The sequence below is a fragment of the Mesoplodon mirus genome (genome assembly GCF_964341445.2).
Source record: "Mesoplodon mirus genome assembly, chromosome: 11".
In the NCBI taxonomy this organism is placed as follows: Eukaryota; Metazoa; Chordata; class Mammalia; order Artiodactyla; family Ziphiidae; genus Mesoplodon; species Mesoplodon mirus.
In genome coordinates this window covers 25144342-25162839 of record NC_138987.1, presented here as the reverse complement: position 1 = coordinate 25162839, position 18498 = coordinate 25144342, and the positions used below count along the sequence as shown (strand labels likewise).

Here is an 18498-nt window from a genome sequence, read left to right as displayed (position 1 = left end):
AAAAGAAGCAATATAAAGAGGCATTCAGGTCATCAAAGTCTGTCTTTAAAAAATATTAAAGACGTGGGGAAGAAAAAAGTGAAGAAAGTGGATATAAGGATACAGATAAATATATAGATATATCTCAAGTATACTAAAAACCACACCATTTATATGACTAGAAAAGGAAGAAAATACTGCATTAGGTACAGAAGTTCTCTCAGCTGTGAAATGGGTATATTTTGTTTTATTCTTTATTTTTTTCTATGTTTGTCATAATACACAAAATATTTTAAAGTTATTTAAAAATTCAGATTGTGGCAGTAGAGGATATTAAGTTTTTAAAATTAAGGATTCAAGACTTAAAGACTAAGATGTTAAACCATTAAGGAACTAATTTAATAAAAGTATAATAAAAGTTTTTCCAAATTAATACAATTCTTAACCTATATAAGTCAAATAGCTCTAAATTGCAAGATGCAACATTCTATTCATATTTAACATTAAGATTGCATTTAGAATCCTTAAAATATAAGGCATTTTTCTTCCTCTGCTCTAGAAGAAATACAAAATTTATTTATTTTATGAAATACAAGACGTATTTCATAAAGTACAAAAAAGTGTATTTTATGAAAATACACTTTCATAAAATATAATGGTCTGGAATTTCTGGCAGTAAGTCATTCACTAAAGTGTAAGATGATGAAGTAGGGGATGCTGTAAAACAAGGACTTCTGTACACTTTCCTAAATGGAGAGTGATCACTGGACGAGGATATTTTCAAATGAAAATGAAAGGTGACAATTTTCACCTTTAGCACGTACTGCCCAAGTGAAAGAGACTGAATAACTTCAATATACAAGAAGTTGTGTGTCTACTTTGGACTTTTGATATTTAATTAATCATTGTTAATCCTGTAGTGTTGGTGTGATTTCTAAAAGTTGAGAATTGGACTTCTTCCTATGGTCATGGATGTCTCTGACTTTGAGTCAAAACACAAAGCTCTGAAAAAACTAGTCAAGAGGGTGAAGATGTCATGGTTTCAAACTGAAGGGCCTCAGTAATTGACATGGAACTAAGTGCAATCCGAAGAAAAGGAAACAAATAAGTTACATTATAGAGGGAAGCTAAAAAGATTTCCTAAAGATGTGGAGAACCTACTGAACAATTTTTAAAAATGAAAAATAGGAACAAAATTCATGTGATCTCCAAATTTACCTTTAGCTTTTCTCACACTTGATTGATAGGAGTCATTAAATTCAAATCTTAATTGTGATTTGTAGTATGAGTAAAACTGAAAGTAGTTTCGATAAAAAGTAACCTTGATAACAGCACGTGCATTCAATAAAACGTCTTCAGCTGAGCAAACATCTTAAAAATTCACTTTAGATTTGTACCTAGCGTACATGAATTTTAGCTAAATGCTTATATACAAAAGGGACCAAAAGAAAGCTTCAAATATGAACTTCTTAGTTACCAAATACGTCGATTCCTCTCCCATCCCAACCATCTCTGTCTACAGAAATCCCTTTCTACTTTTAAGGCCCCTCCTAAATGCTCTGTGCTTCAAGCATTTCTTGATTCTAACAAGTAAATACCCTTTTTCACCCACTGAACTCATATAACTATCTATATTTTATCTTTTTTACAGTACATGATTTCCATCAAAGTTACCTAGCACCGTGTAGACACAGACAAATGTGAGTTCCTAGTCCTCCCTGTCTAGATTTCTTCCTCATCTCTAGCACCTTCGACTAGATTGTAACTTGATGCAGGCCTGGCACCAAACTGCGTCCACCTTTTTGTCTCCTACAGAACCTAGGACAAGGCCTTGAACATATTAGTTTCTCAGTTAAAGCTCTTTTACAGCAATTTCACATTACTAGCAACAGCAGTAGATACAGACTAAGAAAATGTCCCAGTTTTCCTTTCTAGTCCACAACTTTAACACATCTTGATAGGTTATCTATAGACCAGGGGTCCCCAACCCCTGGGCCGAGGACGGGTACCTCGGAGGTGAGTGGCGGGGGAGCGAGAGAAGCTTCATCTGCCACTCCCCCACTGCTCGCATTACTCCCTGAACCAACCACCCAACCCCGGTCCGAGGAAAAGTTGTCTTCCACGAAACTGGTCCCTGGTGCCAAAAAGGTTGGGGACCGCTGCTATAGATGACTATGAAAGACATATTCTAAATCATACATTTGCTCTTCCCTTCCCTTCTTCTTAAAATTTGTCAAACAATAAAGAAAACCTTCAAGTACCAAAGAGCTTGTAATGAAAATCAGCAGTGGACGACTCTTCTCCAACCCCAATCCTATTTCCTCAGTCCAACCACTTTTAAGAGTTTCTGTTTTTACTTCCTTTAGATCTCTCTATATGTGTATCCCATTGTTTCTTGATCAATTTTATACAGTTGACCCTTGAACAGCTCGGGTTTGAACTGCATAGGTCCACTTATACAGGACTATTTTTCAAGAGTAAATACTACAGTACTTAAGAGTGCATGTGGGGCCTCCCTGGTGGCGCAGTGGTTGAGAGTCCGCCTGCCGATGCAGGGGATACGGGTTCGTGCCCCGGTCTGGGAGGATCCCATGTGCCGCGGAGCGGCTGGGCCCGTGAGCCATGGCCGCTGAGCCTGTGCGTCCGGAGCCTGTGCTCCGCAACGGGAAAAAGAGTGCATGTGGTTGAATCCGCTGATGGGAAGGAACCACTGACTGGGAGAGCCAACTATATATTATATGCAGATTAACCGCCTCCCCCCATTGTTTAAGGATCAAATATATTTTACATAGTTTTCTGCTATGATACAAGACAATATAACTTACTATTACTGCCACTCCTCCTTGCCCCCCACTCACCCATCAAATAATTATTATCAATAGAATTTTTCTATTATATTGCCTTAGTATAGTGGCTTTAAATAAATTACTTAAAATTCAATGTTTTTGTTCAATCAAATACAGATGATCTTATATTTGCAAATTAACACAAAATGATATAAAAAGCATATCTTGACACTACACTGACCTGGATTTAAATTCCATTTTTATGTGTTCCTAAGCCATTAAATAATGAACCTCATTTTTCTCATTTATAAAATGAAGAGACAATTTTTTGAGCTCTTTTAAAAATTATCAATTATTTACACATATATAAATAATTTGGTTCATAGTGTTAAGCCATCATGATCCCCTAAAAATTTTAAATGATATAGTCCTTCTCTGCAAAATGAGGGCCAATTCCAGGTTTAGGACCTATACTAAATAAAAACAATTTAGTAAAAAAAAAAATCCTGTAATTTGGATTTGGAATAGTTACTCCGCACTGAAACAAGTAAAGTGTGGCAAATCAAATCTTAACTTCCCCATGAAAGACAAAAGATGGAGGACCCTGTAAAGTAAGCTTAAGGGGACAAATGGTATTTTCCATGACTACCTCATAATAAATGATGCTCTATCTAAGCTTCTGTCTACATTCAATTTATATTCTGCAAATAAAATTGGTAGTTCCTGTCCAGAGAGGTATATTTAATACAAATCCTCAAAAGCAGCATTTTCTACAGAATAGAGAGCAGTGATATTTCAACACTTGATATAAATATCTAAAATGAACCCTCACATGTAATATTTTTGGACTTAAGAGGCTGCAAAGACACCATTTTTGAAAGTGGGAGTGTGTTTTCAATTCCCCATGAATGAATTCAGTGTTCCTATGACAGTGTTAAGATGGAGAATGATATTAAGAAGGGAGGGAGGTATAGTCTGTCTTCTTTTCAGACTTTCCCTATATCAGCCAGTGTCCACAATAAGTCTTCTAGGAAGGAAGCGGGGAAATGAACCCAATTCTTGTGGAGGGTCTGACATTGGAAACCCTAGATTTACTTGTGGGATATTTCACTGGTTCTGGAAAAACTTTCCATCTGTGTTTCTTAACTTCATTTATAGTGCTTACCAAATTCTATTTAGTGTACCATAAGCTAAAAAACCTTCACAACAGAAGATGCTTCATATGTGCTATTGTAAAAAGACACACAAATCCCACTCTTTCATATTAGTGTTGCTTAACTATAAATCTAGTGATATTGCAAGGTCATTCTTTTACAGAAGAAGTCTCGGCTTTGTATTATCAGGAATACACAGATTGATTCACCCACACTCCTCACTATAAAAGCTAAAGATACTTCTTCAAATGATTAACACTGAGTAGTTCTAAGGACTCAATTCTGGACTGGGTCCTTACTGGAGAACCACATTTAGCTAACAGCGGGTGGATATTTCTCAGGTCTAAAATGGAAATAATAATCCCACTGCTTCAGCCAGTAATGGCTGACCTTCAACAAAATTACTTCTATGTTTCCCAGGATTGGCAAGATAGTGATCTAAATTATACAGAATGTCTGCATTAAGAGTTCCAAAGAGGGCCTGGAAACCAGAGCTGCAAAGCTTTAAATGGCAGGAAGGATTTGTGTGGGAGTGTAGGCAGGGCTCCATGGGGGTCTTCCAATCTTTTAGATGCTGAGGTCTGTTGCTATGACAACAGTGACTCTTGCCGAGGAAGGGAAGAGAGAAACTCAGGATTAGGAGGGGTTACGGAGTAGAAACCATGATACTTTCAGCATCACTATAATGTTGTTTACTCTTTTAACTTGCACAGTAAATCTTCAGAAGGGCCTGAGATGAATGTATGGAAGAGAATGGCCTTGCAAGACAGCAAGCCTCTTGAGAGCCAGGGCTCTGTCCATCTTGTGCATCGGCCTCTTATCTCTAACTCAGGGAATTAAGTAAGTAGAGCAGAAGCTTACTATTAACCGTCTATCTACCACGATTAAGAACTTAGTTTAGGGCTTCCCTGGTGGCGCAGTGGTTGAGAGTCCGCCTGCCGATGCAGGGGACACGGGTTCGTGCCCCCGATCCCGGAAGATCCCACATGCCGCGGAGCGGCTGGGCCCGCGAGCCATGGCCGCGGAGCCTGTGTGTCCGGAGCCTGTGCTCCGCAACGGGAGAGGCCACAGCAGTGAGAGGCCCGCGTACAGCAAAAAAAAAAAAAGAACTTAGTTTAGGGTTAGGGCTCAGGCCACTAGTTAGAGTCATATGATCTTGAGTTAGTAGTTATTTAAATCTCTCCAAGCTTCTTAAATATAAAGTTATTTTAAATAGACTTGGGTAGAAGATGCAGTTTTAAATTCCATTAAAACACAATACTCTTTCCAGAAATAGTTGTCTTTGTGGATACCTTTTCTTTATTCACTTTGTATATTCAAATGGTTGTGAAAAGATTCTTCAGAAAATTCTCTCTAAATGCACTACATAGGTCAAAATATGTGCATATATCCCTCAGCAAAGGGGAAAAAGTGAAAATTTCTAAGGGAAGAATTTGGTATGTATTTTTAGAAAACTCAATTTTGTTACTCAGCAAATGATAGCAAGGAGCACAGATCCCAATGCCCACATTTCAAGGCTCAAAATAGCTTCTTTTCCTAAGCACCCCTCTATTTACTAAACTCACATCACACATTTTACAAAAAAAAAAACACTTAAAGAGGAAGAGATTCAAATGAAGGATGATTAGTGTTATTTCTAAACCATAGTTTAGAAGGATACCACATTCACCTTCAAGGCAATGAGAAATAAAACAGAGGTCCAAAGTAGCTCTTATACTTTTTCTCCCACATATTCTCAAAGCCATGTGGAAGATCTTATCTTCCAGCCACACCAAAAATCCGTTTCACAAATAGAAAAATAAATACATATTTTCATCCAAGCTTCAGATTCATTCAAGAAGAGTAGCCAGATTCCTCAGGTTCAATAAAGAAGTTTCAGGCACAATTCTCAGTAAAATGTCTGTTTCTGGATAAGGTGATGAGAAAACACTAAATTTCACACTCAACTATTTTCACCCTCAAGGAAAAAAAATTGGCTCAGGGGGAAAAAACACTCGTAAGAAACTAAAGACATGGGTTTTAGCTAGGGTCCATCAATGACTAATTTTGTACTTTTCGTCAAGCAATTTCATTTCCTGAGGCACAGTAAAGCAGGGCTAATTCTGCCTCACGGACCACTGTGAGAACTCAGTGAGATGCAGGAGAAATATTTGTGGAAGCCCGTTGGAGACAATGGAGCATCATCTAATGTAAGGTGGTGGTTATCATGATTATTATTGTGGTCAAGATTAGCCATACGTTTACTTTTTTTCCCTAAAGAATGAGTTGAATCTTGACTCTCATCTTGGCAGAACTAGAAACAAGTCAGCCAACACACAAGTCTTTCTTCACTGTCTTTCTTTTTCAAATCTCTGCGTAATTGCTCCTTTTCTCTCCTTTTCCCCACAGCCTCTGGTACTTGCGTTAAACAGAATGTGAAAGGTACTTGCTGAGTTAATTCTGTTTCCCTAATTTGAGACCAGGCCTTGACATAATACTGGAATTTGAAAAAGGGAAGATGAAAAAAAAAAGGTCTAATGTAGAGTAGAACAACAATGATGCTACAAAGTGGAACATCACTGATATAGAAAGAAATAACTGGTTAAAGTGACTATGTGTTTTCAGTGGAATCTAACTGGTCCCTTCCTCAATACAGTCTTCTTATGCTACGGGTTGAACTATTATAGGGCTTTAAATTTTCCAAAGCTTTGGTATACAAACTTGCCAGAAATATTGCTACCAAGTTGTTTGAAGAAGGTAATGAGAGAATCAAACCACCGGAGTTGGAATCCTGCCTCCGCCACTTAATGGTTGTGTGTTTTGGGGCAAGTTACTTAAACCTTCTCTGTGCCTTAGTTTCCCCAACCATAAAATAAGGCTGACAGCATGAGGATATTATGGAATTAAATAAAATAATGAATGCAAATAGCTTAACAGTTTTTGAGGTTGGGAATATGGTAGAGTACTTAAGGGGGGCTGTAATTTTATTATTGTCAAACATTTAGTACCTTCTGTATACAGATAGCATAAGACGATAGTATACAGACGACATGTATACATGTTGTTCTAGCTGACTGGAAACAACAAAATCCTAGAGTTTCTCTCCTGTGAAATCAACTTGTCCCAGCATTTAAATACATACCTATATAAGGGAAAAATAATCATGCATAAAAGGGGAAAGGGCTGCTTAGGCTTTTAAAGGGAGATAAAAGGAATTGTGTTAGAAATTACTTGGGAAACTAATGAAATATATCAGCAAAACATCACTTTACCAACTCTAGAAGAGAATAAAGGACAAATTCTGTGACTAATGGCATTTCTCTAGGACTGTACGATGGGCCTATCATATGAAGGAAAAGCAATAGAAGAAATATTTTAGATTTCACAAAGTTTCTAATTCTATTTTGTGTGGCACAGTCATTAAACTGGGATAATGTGACCCATACTCACTAAGCTTTACACTTTCAAATTCAAAAATTCGCAATCAGTGCTTCAGTTGACTCTGTTCTTGACCCTTAAAAGACAGTTCCAAGCCTGGTGCCATTTAATACTTTTATTATTGGCCTATAAAGTGGAATAATATTCATTAATTATGAGCGGCTAAAAGATAAGGTCAAAATGAAATCAATACACAAGAGAAACGTCTGAAACAATCAGAAGGAAAGAGAAACCATACAAATACAAGATGAAGGTGAACAGCTCCTGCGTCAGTGCAGCATAAAGGGAAACCGTCTTAATTGTTAACCTGGCTCAAGTTAACTGGGAAACTGCTCTATGCTTCAAGGACCGAGTGAGAAATGATTCTGGGTCATAAGTACTTTCAGGCTTGTGAATTTTGTCTATGATGATGGTGACAACAAAAATGATCCTTTGATCCTGTCACCTTACTGTGCAAGGATCATATAGAGCATTTTACATGAATGAATTTATCTGGCATAACAATGCCACATAGGGTTGCCAGATATAACACATAAAAATATAGGGTACCCAGGTAATTTGAATTTCAAATAAACTAATAATATTTTATCATAAGTCTGCCTCATGCAATTCATGGGACATTCTTACACCAAAAGGTATTTGTTGTTTATCTGAAATTTAACTGTGAGTCCTGTGTTTCATCTGGCAATCCTAACACTGTGAGATAGGTACTAATATTCCCATTTTGCTGATGAGGAAAAAGATTCAGAGAAATTAAGTCATTTGCCCAAGTCTGCATAGCTATCAGGGAACATATGTGGGTTTAAAGCATCTAACAACAAAGCTTGTACTGATCGCCACTATAATGCACTATTATTACGCTCTTTCCTATATCTGAATGGCCATCCCTCCATCTTCCTGTTGATTTCTTAGCTGACCTTCAAAGTCCAATCTGTAGAATCCTTCTTATATCTTTTCCCTAGTAATAATGTTTCCATAATTTTATTTATATCTCTATTCTAGCCCTTAATACAATGAATTCTATTATAGCGGGTTAAGTACAGGTCCCTGTAGTGGATATTCTTCCACATACATTTCCCTTTTCTAACATCACCTCTATTTCCTTTTGGGGAAATGTCTTTCCCTTACTGTGTGCAGCCTGGGTGGGAGGAGAAATCAAGGGGTCCTATCCTCCTATTATAAAAGCTGAAGAGGGAGGCCTCCTCTGTCCTATCCTTTTATCTCTCATCACTCTCTGCCCAACCAAGGGAAAGGCACATGGCTGATAGAATCTCTTCCAGGTCTTCAAAAACTGAGCCAAATGATGCAAAAACAAAGAAAAATGGTAAGGGATCATTTATTCCAGAAAGTCAAATAGTCCTTTTCTTGGTGTCTGTTCCTTTTCCAAGGCCAGTTCTCCAGCCTTTCCATCCATATCCTTCAAATTTACATTCCTTCTTTGCTTGGATTAAATAATTGGTTTCAGTTATTTATAACCAAAGAGCCCTGATGGTCTTTCTGGACATGACTGTGAGCTCCAATAGAGTTCTACACCATTCCAGCCCCAATGAAGTACCCTCCAAATAAGTATTTGTTAGGACATAGTAGGCACTCAGAAATGTTTGTAAACTCAAAGGGGAATAAATGAACTGAAATTGTTCAGGGTTGATGGCACAGAAGATCTACAAGATTTTCTTGTTCTTTCTTTTCGTACTTATCAACCAGTCTGAGTGGGCTTTTAGAAAGTGCTTTGAGAATCGAGATTATTAACTTTGTAAAAAGTAGATGGATGATTTAATAGGCCTCACTATGACTAAAATGCACATGCTGCTTCTAAGATCTATGATGCACTGCAAATAAGAAACTCGGTTTGAGAGCTCTTCTATCATCTCCCAACAGAGAACTATGATGCATTAGTAAAAGTACACTAAAAATAAAAGGATGGGATTGAAGTCACATCTATCTTAATAACGTGAGTTTTAAATACATATATTTCAAAACCAGGTTTCTAATCATAATTTGTTTAATATGATTTTTCTTAACGATAATTATGTGCTAAAGAATTGGTTTTATTTATATTTTCAACCAATAGCCAATGCAAGCAGGGTTCAAGAATCGATGATAAAATTATGATAGATAAATGTAGTGATGTGTGTTTTAAGGTAAGGGCAGTGACAGGATATGCTGACATCACGCCATTAGGAAATATCTTAACATTTCTTCAAATGTTTATTACATTAATATCAGTAGAGGATGTCAAAGACTGACTCTTCTCTGCCTGGGTCAAACACAAACAGAATATTCTGTACAATTCTGGGCACTGTATTTCCAAAGATGCAGTAATGAAATAAGACTTTTTCTAAGAGTGAAGTGGGTAGAATGGTAAAGAAGGTGAAAACCATGCTGTTGAAGGAAGCATAGAAGGAACTAGAAAATGTTTCAGTTGGCAAATAGCTCAAGGTGAGTTTTTGAATAACTAAAAGATCAGCACTGAAAGAAGAATAGATTTACCCTGCATAACTTCAGAATGCAAACCTATACCCAGTGAGTGCAATAGATTTTGACAAACAGCAAATAATCAGCCTTTGATAAGGCTTCCAAGTTCTGACCAGTTGGATCAGAAAGGCTTTTGGGAGGAGGGGGGACTTGGGATACACTTTGAGGAATGAGAAGGGCTTGAGAGAGATGCATTGAGGTCGGGGCATTCCAAAAAGAGCGAGGAACTTGAATAATAGCAGAGAAATGGAAGCGTAAAAGCCTACTTGAGAAACAGTGCAGAGCTGTGGATAAAGTAGAACAAGGCAGGTTACACAGTATAAAAGATGCCAGGAAAAATAGGCAGAGGTGAAACGGTAGAGGTTTCAAACACTGGGCTCACTGGGCCTTCCAGAATTCTCTTCCCATCAGCCTTTTCTCAGATTGGTCCCTTCATCTCCTTGCTTTCATGAAAGCCTGGCTCTTCCCAGAGGTCACAGCTTCCCCCTGGCTCGTTCCTATGCTACTATTTTTGTCCCACACCAAAGGACCTGGAGGAGGAGGGGGCGTGTCTTCCTTGAGTCCTCATGCCACCTTCAGACCACTGTTCTTCCCCCTTCCCTAAACTCTCCCAACCTTGAACCTCAGGTTGTTTTATTATATCACCTTCTCTCCGTCATCACTGCACCCACCTGCTGCCTTCCAGATCATGCTCCCTCATTTCCTGATGAGGCTACCTCCTGGCTTATTGTCACTCTCCCAAAACTATTCAATTCAATTTCAGTATCTACGTAGATGATCCTTCCCAAACCCTGGCCTCTCATTCTGAGAATACTTTCCTCCACTGATCTTGCCCTCCATCATATTACACTAACTTCATACCCTAGCCTCAACCCCATCATTACCAATAACAGCAACGCCCTTCTTAGTATCAGTGCCCTGCATTCTACTCTTTCACTACCACCTCTTATCTTTTCAGCTCTTCTTCCCCTGTCCTAGCCTCAGTACCCTTTAATCGCCTCTTGGACCTCCAACCAAGTGATCCTATCAACTTTCCACTGAAACTCACTGCCCGCTCCGATGTCTTCACTCCCCTTAAAACACATGATCGACTGTTAATCATCATTCTCTCTAGTGCACCCTTGATTCCCTCTCTCTCTTTTCCTAATTCCTTGGCAAATTCAAAACCCTGACTAAATATAACTCTCTATATTGATATATTCTTTGTTTTCATTCACGTAGCTACACAAGGTTAAAGAGAAACACACAACCATGGTAACTAGTCCTAGTTTAATTTCATGACCATGAACCTCCAATAGGCATTTAATGTGGGCCGGCAACCATATTCCACCGTTGACACCATACTACCATCCTCTCAATCAATCTTACTCCCTCTCGTTCTCAGTTATGACCTTCCTTACCACGTTACAGATAAAACTGAAACAGTGGCAAAAGAACTTCTCAGACCCTCCTCACATTGCCAACGTCTACACACTCTCCCTTCCCATCTGTTATCACAGATAAACTGTTCACGATTCTATCGTGCACACGGCTCTCATTTCTCTCACCAATCCTCACATCGTGAATTCTTCCCCCTCCCCAGCGCCAGTTATCTGCTGGAGATTTGCTATTTTGCAAAGAAACTCTCTTGACCTCGCTTCTCCCAGAGCGGCTGCTCTATTTCTTCGCTACCCTTCACAGCAAAACTACTTTTAAAAAGTTGTCTGCGGGGGCTTCCCTGGTGGCGCAGTGGTTGAGAGTCTGCCTGCCGATGCAGGGGACACGGGTTCGTGCCCCGATCTGGGAAGATCCCACATGCCGCGGAGCGGCTGGGCCCGTGAGCCATGGCCGTTGAGCCTGCGCGTCCGGAGCTTGTGCTCCGCAACGGGAGAGGCCACGGCAGTGAGAGGCCCACATACCGCAAAAAAAAAAAAAAAAAAAAAGTTGTCTGTATTCTCAGTATCCAATTCATATGCTTCCATTCTGTGTGAGACACACTTTAATCAGAGTTTCATCCCCACCACTTCACCAAAGCTGTTCTTCTCAAAATCTCCACTTTACTAAAATCAACGGCCAATTCTTATTTCTCATCTTACTTGACTTTCAGCAGCATTTAACCTAGATAATCACTCCTCTCTTTGTGATAAACTTTCTTTACTGAACTTCCAAGACATGTAATTTCTGGTTTCTCTCCAGCCTTGCTGGCCATTCCTTCTCGGCCTTCTTTGCTGGTGGTTCATGTTCTGACCTTTACTATTGGGGTGTGCCAGATTGTAGCCCTTAATCCTCTCCCCCTTCTCCATCTGGTCATCTCTTTCCCTTTCATGGCTTTAAAGATGATTTACTTGTCAACAACAGTCGATTTTATATCTCCTTCCCAGACCAATCTCTCAAACTCCAAATATGTTTATCCCACCACCCACATGATCTCTCCAGTTGCCCCCAGACTTCCGATCCTGACCCCACTTCTGCCCTCAAACCCACTAAGTCCGTTTTGCCTTCAGCCTTCTCCATCTCAGTTGACACCAAACCCATTTACTCAAGTCAAAAACCATACAGCCGTACTTAGTTTTCCTCTCTCTTATCCCACATCTAATCCATTGAAACTCTGTGGCCCAACTTTATTTTATTTTTAAATTTTTATTGGAGTATAGTTGCTTTACAATGTTGTGTTAGTTTTTACTGTGCAGCAAAGTGAATCAGTTATATGTATACATATATCCCCTCTTTTTTGGAGTTCCTTCCCATTTAGGTCACCACAGAGCACTGAGTGGAGTCCCCTGTGCTTTACAGTAGGTTCTCCTTAGTTATCTATTTTATACATAATATCAATATTGTATATATGTCAATCCCCATCTCCCAGTTCATCCCACTCCCCCTTTGGTATCCATATGTTTGTTCTCTATGTCTGTGTCTCTATTTCTGCTTTGCAGATAAGATCATCTATACCATTTTTTTAGATTCCACATATATGTGTTAATATACAATGTTTTTTTTCCTCTTTCTGACTTACTTCACTCTGTATGATAGTCTCTAGGTCCATCCACATCTCTACAAATGACCCTGTTTTGTTCCTTTTTATGGCTAAGTAATATTCCATTATATATATATGTACCACATCTTCTTTATCCATTCATCTGTGGATGGACGTTTAGGTTGCTTCCATGTCCTGGCTACTGTAAATAGTGCTTGCGTGCATGTGCCTTTTTGAATTATGGTTTTCTCTGGGTACATGCCCAGTAGTAGAATTACTAGGTATATGGTAGTTCTATTTTTAGTTTTTTAAGGAAACTTCATACTGTTTTCCATAGTGGCTGTATCAATTTACTTTCCCACCAACAGTGCAAGAGGGTTCCCTTTTCTCCACACCCTCTCCAGCATTTATTGTTCGTAGAGTTTTTGATGAAGGCCATTCTGACTGGTGTGAGGTGACACCTCATTGTAGTTTTGACTTGCATTTCTCTAATAATTAGTGATGTTTAACACTTTTCATGTGCCTTTTTCTACCCTTAGTAAGAGCTACCATCATGTCTCGACTTGATTATTACGGTGGCCTCCTATCTGACCTTCCTCCTTTCACCCTCTACCCCTATAGTCTATCCTCAAATAATAGCTAAAGTGATCCTGTTAAAAAATAAGTCAGATCATGGGATTCTTCTGCTCAAAACCCCTTAAAAGCTCCCATTTCATATAGGGCTCAAAGTCCTTACATGGCCTGCAAGGCCCTGCCCCATCTGGTCCCTCTGACCTCACTGAGCTGATGTTTCCTTCTCACTCCAAGCTCAGGGGCCTCCATGCTTTTCCTCAAACTGCCAGACTCATTCCTAGTGTAGGGCCTGTCAACTGGCTATCCCTCTGCTGGGGTGAACTTGCCCATCTCAGCGGCCCTCTCAGCTCCTTCTAGCCCTTGATCACACATCTTCTCCACAATGTGGCCTACATACTGACCACCTTATTTAAAATTGCAACATGCAACCCTACCACCTGATTTCCCCTACTTTTTCTTTTATCCATAATATTTATCTTCTTCCTAAACACTATTTATTATGTTTATATATTACCTATCTCCCCCATATAATATGTTAACTCTCCAGGGGCAGGGATCTTTGTTTCATTCACTGATGTATTCCAAGTACTTGAAGAATGCTTGGCAACCAAATTGGCCCTCAATAAATATTTGCTGAAAGGCAGGTAGAGCAATTAGAATGCGATTGTAATTTGTCAATTATACCCTAATAAACCTAGAAAAAAGTTTAAGGAACTCTATAATAATAGTCTGAAAAACAGCTAATGAAGGGTCAGTTCAGTCCTACCCTACAAATTGTTTAATGGAGGTACAAGATAAATATCCCAGAATCCATGCCTTTAAAGACCTTATGGTGGAGAGACAGACGATTTCAAAATATTTAAAAATTATGGAGCAAAACCAGGGTATCCTAGAGCGAGCAGCCTGAGCAAAGGTTGAGAGATATGATATAGCATCACGTGTCTGGAGAGCTGAAAGCAAGTCAGTCTGATCAGACGTCATGGTCTAGTTGATGTGCCAACTTGGCTGGACTAGAGTCCCCAGTTACTCGGTGCACACTAATCCAGATGCTGCTGTGAAAGCGTTTTACAAGTCCATAATCGGTTACTTTAAATAAGGGAGATTATCCTAAGCAAGAGGGTTGGGGTTCTGATTCAATCAGCCAAAAGGTCTTAAAACCAGAGCTAAGGTTGTCCTGAAGAAGAAATTCCACCTGTAGACAGTGACCTCCACTGTGCCCAAGAGTACCAGCCTGCCCTTCCTAACAGCCTTGCCCTATGGATTTCAGACCGGCCTAGACAGCCCTCAAAATCATGTACGTCAATTGTTTTTAATAAATCTCTAGTATAAATCTACTGGCCCTGCTTTTCTGGTTGAACCCCAGCTGATACATTAGAGTATAAAGTTTAAGGCAGAAGGGGGCAAAAAAAGGATGAGAAGCACTAGGGGCTAGATCATGATGGGCATTTGTTTTTAACATGCTAAGAGGTTTGGCCTTTGCCCTAGAATGAGTAGGACAAGCAAGATAAATGGCATGAGCAGGGGTGGAAATGAATCATCCTGCCTTTGGTGTAAAGGATACACTATGACAGGAGGCAAGGGGATGAGAGAGATGCTGGAGGTTGGGAAACTGTCAAGAGTTACCTGTGAGAGACGTGAGATGAGAACCAAGAAAGAAGGCCATCATGGAAGTCAGAGAAGTGCTTTGGGAAGAAGTCGTGGTCCATTCTGGTCGGGTGCATCAGAAGAGTCTGTTACTCACCACATTATGGCAAAAGGGGGTCACTACGGGCCTCAAGAACTGCCATGATGGAGAGGAGGAGGCAGAAATCCGACGGTGTTGGGTTGAAGAGTGGCTGGAAAGGCAGAGAGTAGAGCCCAGCCAGGCAGATTACTCTTGCAGAAGTCTGGCTCCAAAGGGAGGCGAGAAGTGGCGGAGAAGAGAAAAGGATGCAGTGTCCAATGAAGATGATGAGAACGAGAGAAGCTTTAGCCTTCTTCACAGGATGAGGGGAAAGGGCAAGGTCCAAGAGAGGAAAAGGGTGGCCAAGGCCACTGGTGAAGGATATAGGTGAAAGCTTGGTCAAGGACAGTGGGAAGACCCTCATCCTTTGAAAACCACAGGAAAAGGGTGAAAGATGGGAGTAAACAGAGATATACGTGGAGATGCAGGGTAAGGGAACTGCAGTCATTCAGGCCCAGTGGCTTGTGGGTTTCTCCATGAGGTTAGGAAACAAGGTTATCAGCTGAGAGAAAGAAGATGACATGGGGCTTCCCTGGTGGCGCAGTGGTTGGGAGTCCGCCTGCCGATGCAGGGGACATGGGTTCGTGCCCCGGTCTGGGAGGATCCCAGGTGCCACGGAGCGGCTGGGCCCGTGAACCGTGGCCACTGGTCCTGCACGTCCGGAGCCTGTGCTCCGCAGCAGGAGAGGCCACAGCGGTGGGAGGCCCGCGTACCGCAAAAAAAAAAAAAGAAGATGACATGGCTAGAGAAGGAAACTTGACTTTAGTTGAGGTTGGGTGGCCACCTGTAAGGACATTACACAGAGAAATCAAGATTGGGTGAGACTTATACTAAGTGACTTCAGAATTTCCTCACAATTTGATGTTCCTGTGAGTAAGAAAGACAGTGTTCACTTGTTTTTCCTCAGCACTCAAAACAATGCCTGGCAAATAGTATGCACTCAATATCTTTGTTGAATGAATGAACGAATGAATACTTAAATGAGCCTCTCACCCAAATACTTTTGGTTGTAATTACCAACTTTGATATACACTCATTTTAACATTTTTAAGAGATCACAGATGCTTCTCAGAGCCTTGAAACTTCATATGACTTTAGTCTCCTCCCTTCACCTGAGGAGGAAATACAGGCAAGTCAAGCCACATAACTGAGGCTTCAAAGCAGACATTTTCAGCTTGACTTTTTCCCCAAGCTGTCTTAGAGCAAATTTTCAAGAAACTGGCCAAATCTCTGTATTATTTTATTATACAATAAGCTTTTTTGAACTGAGCAAGTTTATTCACTGAAATTTTTCATTTAGATTCTCCCACTGTAAGTGGAATGTTGCCTTAACCTTTTCTGACACATCAAGCTCTCTTTCCTCCTATTGGTCTTGGTGACATTTACCACTGACTGAAGTGAAGAGAGAGAGAGAGAAAAAAAAAACAAGACTCTTTTTAAAAAGCAAGCTTTCTGTTTTATGTTTGGTAGTGGGAAGCAGCCGCATAGCACAGGGAGATCAGCTCGGTGGTTTGTGACCACCTAGAGGGGTGGGATAGGGAGGGTGGGAGGGAGGGAGACGCAAGAGGGAAGAGATATGGGAACATATGTATATGTACAACTGATTCACTTTGTTATAAAGCAGAAACTAACACAACATTGTAAAGCAATTATACTCCAATAAAGATGTTTAAAAAAAAAAGCTTAACTGGAAGCGTGGAAGAGTTAGACAATAAAAACATAATGCAGGCTGTGTCAGCCTGCTGCTAACACAGGTCCCTGTTGACCCTTCCCCATGCATTACCTGGGTGGAAGACTTTGGTTTTCCCGTTAGTGATTCCAGAAGACCTTGCCTCCATTTTTATTGACCTTCTGCCTGGTGGGAGTGAGGAATGCCTGACCACGGGCAGGCGACGTGACCCTGGGTGGCTCGCCACACTTCGCCGTTGGTGGATTTGCAAACACTTTTCAGCCCCATGAATAGATAAACTTAAACCTGGAATAAGAAATAGCACCATTATATTGAAGAAGTCAGTGCAGAATGGCTAAAACGCCAAATTATTTTCTGGCATAAAATCCAGAAAGCATTAAGTAACTTTGTTTCAAATTCTTAAGGGATGCTAGTAATATAAGAACTGTGATACCAATTGATTTTCACATTACATTATTTCCTGAACATTGTTTCATTCAAAAGTGGACAGCCTCAGTTACTGTGACAAGAGTTTTATAAACAGATCCAATAAAGTTAAATACTAAAATTCTTCCAAAGTCCTGGAAAATATGCACATAATTGGCATGCTGTTGTCAGTGGCATGAGGATTAGAAACTGCTGTGATATCTGGCATTTCAATAAACATCGAAGAATCTTTTTCCACAGTATTCATGTATAGGCCAGAGTTAAAGACTGAACTCAGATTTACACCTCTGATAACCTTAAAATTATGTATGTTTTTAGAGCTATTTTATCTGGGAAAATTTCAACCATACTAAAAGTGAAAAGAATAGTACAATGGACTCGATGTACCTACCACCCAGCGTCACTAAATAAAGATCTTCCCAAAAAGCTGAAAAAAAAACTTTGCAATATTCACCTATTCCACTCCCTTTGCTGTCGGTTTGCTTTTTAGGTGCCAGAGTAGTTTAAAGCAAATCCCAGACTTCATGTCAATTTCATCAGAAACAATATTGATTGTATTAACTTATATCGATTATATAGATACGGATTACATCTGCTGATACATACAAACTATATTTTACAATTCTGAGCTCAAAAGATAAAAACACTCATATCACCACTGGAGGTTGATAAAATACCAATTCATTATTAAGAAAATGATAAATAAAAGGAAAGAAGAAAGCATTTATCCTGCCTTTCCTTTACTAACCATACTTAAGCCAAATAGTTGATAAGACAAAGTTCTTCACTACAGAAGAATTCCAGTTAATAAATTACTGATGGAAAAGAGAATTAGAAAATCATTTTAGAAGCCTCAAGTAAAATATGAAAGGTTATATGATTTTTCCAAAGAAGCACTGTGAGTACGGAGCTACAATTCAAACTCATGGTGGACTGAATCCAGATTTGTTCTTTAAGAAAAAGCCAAGGAAAGGTGTCAGCCTTATTTGATGCCAACCAGCCAGGGGGATTTGTTAAGGAATCATGCCATCTGATGAAGGAAAGCTAAGCTTCACCAAACCACAAAAGTTTTTCATTAAAAGGAAAATCTCTATGAGTCTGTTTCTGTTTTGCTCTATACGTTCCTTTGTATTATTTTTTAGAGGGGTTACCAGTTGGGAGAAGGAAGTGGGGAGGGGAATGTTAGGGGTATGGGATTAAGAGATACAAACTACTATGTGTAAAATAGATAAGAACAAGAATGTATTGTAGAGCACAGGGAATTATAGCCATTATCTTGTAATATCTTTTGATAGAGTATAAGCTAAAAACACTGAATCACT

General features: G+C 39.6%; 1 protein-coding gene across 1 annotated transcript in view; it reads right to left on the bottom strand.

Annotated features, from left to right (window-relative positions):
- The window catches only part of ANO4 (anoctamin 4), a 422302-nt gene that overhangs the window by 211976 nt on the left and 191828 nt on the right, over positions 1-18498 (bottom strand). The window contains exon 2 of the mRNA XM_082634623.1: positions 16844-17035. Coding sequence (XP_082490749.1) covers positions 16844-16898 — 55 coding nt within the window. The 5' untranslated portion in view covers positions 16899-17035. The remainder of the gene's footprint in view (positions 1-16843; positions 17036-18498) is intronic.